This window comes from Wasmannia auropunctata, unplaced genomic scaffold (assembly GCF_000956235.1).
Source record: "Wasmannia auropunctata unplaced genomic scaffold, wasmannia.A_1.0 LD336078.1, whole genome shotgun sequence".
Taxonomy (NCBI): Eukaryota; Metazoa; Arthropoda; class Insecta; order Hymenoptera; family Formicidae; genus Wasmannia; species Wasmannia auropunctata.
This window is the reverse complement of record NW_012026812.1, coordinates 4,773,880-4,779,728: the sequence shown is the minus strand read 5'-3', so window position 1 is coordinate 4,779,728 and position 5,849 is coordinate 4,773,880. Positions and strand designations below refer to the sequence as shown.

The window sequence follows — 5,849 nt, the reverse complement described above, 5'->3', positions numbered from 1 at the left end:
TTATTTGATTTTTTCAGCAAATATTTTTTGCTGTAGCGCCTAAATTTTAACAACTAATAAATTTAGCTTTGGCAGTAACAATATTAGTTGTCCTTATATTTTAAAAACACACATTAGCTGCCACGGCTATATTTTAGCTGCGTTGGCCAATCCTTTCTCTGCCCGTGACGCACACACACCAACACCAGGCTATATCAAACGTCCGCACTCTTCAACAACTGCGGCTGAAATTATGCCACTCAACATGACTGTTCGAAAAGGTTCGCACTATGTAGTTCAACAGTCGTCCGATAAATGGCGTCAATGGGGAGGCTGTAAAAAAATCAGTCCGGGAACTTATGGACCGCACTGTGTATATCTCATTATATTTCTATTTAAATATTACATTAAGTTATTTAAGCGAAATTTATTCAAATATATCAAATAATCCGCACACAAAAATATTTAAAGTTCTACTTAAACACTATGTTCATATACATTATCATTATATTAAATAAAATATTTATTCAGATATAAATTATGTAACTTATTCAAGAAGACAATCATTATTATTAATGATTTTCTTTTTTAAAGAAACGTGAAATTCTTTTTTTTGTCTCAAATGTGCGATTGATAAAATTTGCCAATAATTTTCTATTTATCTCCACTTAAAAAAAATTCTGATATATACGTATATAGGTACGCCATCACACGCATACAATGGAAAAATATGCAAATATATTTTAAACGTTCTTTATTCGATTTTTTTGGACGATTCATTTCATTTCGTCACTTTCGATAGCCTTTCAAGGCACAATATTAATTCACAATGCTTAGTATGAGGAAACATGTCAACCGCGATGGCCTTTACTGGTACCAAGGGCTCACCGAGATACTGCTTGGAAGTAGGTCGTGCTAAGTCAATTAAATTTTTAATGGCAGCACCCGGGTCGCACGCTATATACACCAGTTTGCTCAACTTTTTTGATTTACGTAGTGTCAATAAAGCTTTTTGATCTAGAAAAAACATACAGGTAAGTTAACATTTTCTTATTGACATTGTAAATACTGTTTATATGTAATGTACATGGATATAAAAATATGGTGCACAATGCTGCAGGGGTGAAGCACAAAGGGTGAGAGGAATGAGTATCTAATGGGACGGATATAAGAGTCCAAGATAGCAGCAGCAGAGATAATACCATGGAGTGAACCACGTCGTGACATCAGTTAACGTCTCGGTTAACATCGAACAATGCCGCGCGATGTGACAATAGATACTAAATCTGAGAGATGGATCCGACTGGATTGTTTCCCTGTCCCGTCAGACTTTATCCCTCTTCCCCTCGTCTAAAAGCATACCTTGTGCTCCATTCATATTTATTTTTACATCCAGGTAATGTAACTCAGTACAATAAATGTAACTCACGTAAGCCAGCTCGTGGAGGATCCACAATAGCAGTAATATTCGATTTTGTTGTCCTCTGAATAACAGGCAACAAAATATCCTCCGCCTTCCCAACAAAAAATTCGCAATTAATAATATCGTTCTTAATAGCGTTTTCCTTCGCGTCTTTTATAGCATCAGGAATAATTTCCACTCCTAATACTTCGCCGTAATGCTGCAACAATGAACGTTACATTTATAATAGTACATCTTCAGGATCTCAATTGATCATACCTTCGAAAAGCAGAGACCTATAGTTCCAGTACCGCAACACACATCAAGTAGCGCCGTATCCATCGTAGGTTCAGCAAGATCGATTGCCGCCTTGTACAGAACTTCTGCTCCTAAAGTATTAACTTGAAAAAATGCTTGAGGCGAAACTCGAAATTTCATTCCGAGTAGCGTTTCTTCTATATATTTTGTTCCACTTATATGATATAAGGTGTCGCTACTTTCACCACCTTTACTTCTGTAAAGTTAAATAAGCAAATAAAAAATATATGTGTTGCTATTCTTGTATAATATATACTTACTTCTTATCAATTGTTTGAAAGTACAATGAAGTGACATGAGCATCAACACCTTTTCCAGTTTCGAAAAATATTCTTAATTGCGATTTTAACTTTTCTAATTCATCGCTACGTAGATCTTGAGGATGTATTCCTACTATCAACATTAGATGATTGGCACGAGTGGTTCGAGCGGTAACTTGTCTCCAATATCCACTATGATCAACTGGATTAAAAGGCTCCAAGTTTGACTCACGTATAAATATTTCTAATATCTGAAATATAATATGCAAATTTTAAATTCTAAGCCTATGTTATCTTCATGTCTAAAAAAAATTGACAATTAAAATTTACCTTTACAGCAATTTTCATATTTTTTGGAATGTGACAAAGATCGTCAATAGGTCCAACTGCTGTAGAACCTGAGGCATAAGCTGATAGTCTAAACCCAATCATAATTTTGCTCTGCTCGCTGTCTTTACCTGTATCATAAAATAGGAAAATATAGAGTGAATTTAGCCAAATTATTATTCCTTACATAAATCTATAAGAAATAATCACCAATTGTAAACTCGCATTTATTTCTATATGCTTCAGTAATATCCGCTGAAAGTATATTCTGCAACTTGCATGGCAATCCATCGTACAATTTTCTTTGTGAATTTACCCAGTCTGTCAATGCTTTACTTTCTATAACCATTCGCTGACCAATTTTTATCAGGATAGATTTCATCTCCTTTTGCTTAAGTTCGAGCTAAAAATGTATAACAGAAATTTAATACTTTTTAATACATAATAAGGGCAAAAGTTTTACCTGATCTAGATATGGCATGTTCCACAAAGGAGTAGTACTAAATTTGATTCTGTCCATAGGGGAACAATTTGGATCCTCAGCATCAGTTTTCAAACGTTTGTTGCTAGACTCTTCTTCCAGTTTTCTTTTCACAAAAGGATCTGGAGCAGGTTTAGCTGCCTATCAAAGAAAAAGTAAGCATTAAAACTATATATTTAATATATTATTACATTGTTTTATAGTAACAAACAAGCAATTGATTTTAATACTGTATATTTAATTCCGGAAATAGTATTGATGAAAGATTAAGAATATCTTAATTAATATATGATATATAAAACTTTTAGTTTTAAAACGATTAGCAATTTGGGTAGGAAATTAAAGGAAAAGTTTATGAGAGAATTAAATTATCCATGCACCAAGTACTGTGTTAATGACTCTAATTGCCTACCCAAATTGCTAATTGTTTTAAGGATACCTGTGCAGTGAGTTTACTGTTTTTCCACAAAATCCCATTAATAGTAGTTATTGCTCGTTGACGACATTCCTCACTTCTGAAACATACATATAACCAACTGCTGCTGCCTTTTTTAGGTGGCTTTACTTTACATAATTGCAAATCCAGTTTTTCATTTAAGAGCTTCTTGAATTCACCAATTCCATAATGTTTTGGTAAACCGCGCACTTCTATCTTGTACTTTTCAGAAGTAAAATCGTCTCTTTCAAGATATGCATACGGATTTTTTTCGTTCTCTACAATGCTGGTTGTTACCGTTTTCATATCATTTGTGTCAGCCATAATGTCAACTTCTTAAATTCACACTTGCACAATTCGTTAAAATTTCTATCAAAAGATATTCAGGAAAAATTGTGTTGCTAGAGTCGTTTAATCTTCTTTCTATATTTTTACACAGTTTACTCTAACCGTAATACAAATATAACAATATTAAATTCTGAATATAATTAAGTGCTTAGCTGTTAGCCAACTAAATAACTGCGATAAAGCTAACAAGCAATAAAATTGATTGAAAAGTACATATCGTTTTCCCAAACAACTTATAACAGGTTAGGATCGTGTAAACACATGTTTTCACCATAGACATTAGGAATTATAGAGTTGCGTTCGGAACAGTGATCACAGTATAACCAGTAGGTCCACTTAGGTAGAGTCCTAGATTATCAGAGAAGCGCGACCGGTGTTACGAGTCCTGATTGGACACGCAAATGGCCAATCATAAGATTGATTTATCGCTATTATAAATGGCTACCGAATAAATCAATCTTATGATTGGCCATTCGACGCCATTTTTAATATTTTCTAGTACTTTTGCGATACTGCCATAAGCCGGTCGCGCTTCTCTGATAATCTAGGACCCTACACTTAGGGTGTATCCGCCTGCAATTTCGCAGACGGATACGATGATTGTCGCGGAGGAAGGAGACCTTGTATCCGTCTGCAATATTGCAGCCGTCTACGATTCACGTCACGGCTGCGGAGACGTCAACGGAGAGGGCGGAACGTGCGCTGCAGATAGTCCGCCAATGGATGGTGGAAAAAGAGAGGCGTCGGAGCGGAGACTGGGCGGTTCCGGAAGTGGCGGCCGAAGAAGAGGTCGAACCGGAAAGCCCCAGGTTCGAGCCGGTCACGCCGCCATTGCCAACCGTGGAGGAATAAGGCATTAAAGAGCGCCATTATATTTTATATCTTTTATTTTATATTAATTATTTAGTTTATCGTTATTGTTTGATATTAACTCCGTAATCAGCAGTCGGCTGTAAAGTTTTATGTTATTATTTCTCATTGTTTTAGATTATATTCATTATATTTTTTAAGATTTTGATACGCCTTTATGTTTGTAAAAAGTACAAAGAGCATCGTTTGTAATGATATTAAGATTCGGAACATTTTTAGCATGTAAAGTATGGATGAATGAATGAGTGTGTGAATATATAAAATAAAATAAAATAACGTGTAATCAACAAATATCGTTCCCTATAATTCAAAATCCTTTACCTGGACGCAGAAAACAATAAAAAGAGAAGTAATAAATAAGAATAGTGATGACAATTTGGGCGGCCGATAAGGAAAAATAAATTTAATCCATGCGTTAGCATTTATTTTAATGATAAGTTAAGCATACATAGTTATTTTACAGTTACGGATCAAAGGAGAGGGTTCCGAGAGTAGGGCCAGTCCATATAAGTCACGTGATCACCTATAACAAAAAAATATGACATTAATTAATGATTGTAATCCATAAATTTTATTTTATTTGTATGCAAAAATCAGCGTACATAGTTGTTTTGAGATTTGATTAGCGAAGATGTATCATCCGACCATCGGATGAATTGACCGGTCACGTGATTATCTGGAACAAGGAAACAGAGCGTTATTTGGACAATGTGATCCATAAAATATTATTATTTTAGTTAATTTTAAGAAGTATACCAAGCAGCGAAGGGCTCCGAGCCAAAGTTGTCATCACACCTGTAATCAAAAAGTTAAAGAGTCAAGTTATTGTAAAAATGAGTTTAGTTTTAAAGATTTATCCACGCGAATAAGTAAAAATAGCCAGGTAAAGCGATATAAAGTATTGTCAAGATGAATAAAAAGAATTAATTATAATTTTAGCAGTTCGACATTGAAATGGTCGAACTCTGATGATTTGGGAAACGTTGTTCAGTGAGACGAGCCCAAGCATTGGGTAAAGCGCCGGATTGGTTCGGCAAACCGACCAATCCGAGAACCAAGCAGCGAGCGTTAAAAATTATGTGCGCAGCAAACGCGGAGAAGGGGAAAAGCGACCGACGGTATAAATATCGTTGCCCGGATGGCAACGAGGTCTTTTGTTCCGGTTCGGTTCGCGAGTAAGCTCCGTGTAAGAAAAGTCCCGCAAAGTATTGCGTAATAAAAGAATCCGTTATTCAGCGAGCGTTAAAAACACCGACGAAAAAGCATCTCGATCGGACGTCGCGAGTACGGAGATTTCGATCCCAAAACGGATCTAGCGCGAGTTTGTCGCGCTTTTATAAGACGTATTCTTGAAATTCTATACGCGTATTCGGTCATCTTTTGTGCGTTATAGCGCTGTGTCGGTCGTGGCAGGGCCGAATCGTTTAC

General features: G+C 35.7%; 1 protein-coding gene across 2 annotated transcripts; it reads right to left on the bottom strand.

The window, feature by feature from the left end:
• Positions 1-716: 716 nt before the first annotated feature.
• LOC105449049 (tRNA (uracil-5-)-methyltransferase homolog A-like) lies at positions 717-3,855 on the bottom strand. 2 transcript variants are annotated; one of them, XM_011688039.1, is made up of 8 exons: positions 3,207-3,855; positions 2,750-2,908; positions 2,497-2,689; positions 2,290-2,417; positions 1,960-2,210; positions 1,661-1,895; positions 1,409-1,601; positions 717-996 (listed from the first exon to the last, which is right to left on the bottom strand). In XM_011688039.1, exons 1-8 carry the CDS (start codon positions 3,525-3,527, stop codon positions 761-763), a joined length of 1,716 nt encoding a protein of 571 aa, XP_011686341.1. In that variant the 5' UTR covers positions 3,528-3,855; the 3' UTR covers positions 717-760. The 2 variants fall into 2 exon arrangements, with proteins under 2 accessions (XP_011686341.1, XP_011686342.1); XM_011688040.1 differs by lacking the exon at positions 717-996 and adding an exon at positions 1,211-1,329.
• Positions 3,856-5,849: the final 1,994 nt, after the last annotated feature.

Coding starts and splice junctions, on each gene's coding strand:
- LOC105449049 (XM_011688039.1), bottom strand. CDS start 3,527: ATGGCTGACACAAATGATATGAAAACGGTAACAACCAGCATTGTAGAG. Junction 2,690..2,749: donor ACATGCCATATCTAGATCAG/GTAAAACTTTTG, acceptor ATACATTTTTAG/CTCGAACTTAAGCAAAAGGA. Junction 1,896..1,959: donor TTTCAAACAATTGATAAGAA/GTAAGTATATAT, acceptor TTAACTTTACAG/AAGTAAAGGTGGTGAAAGTA.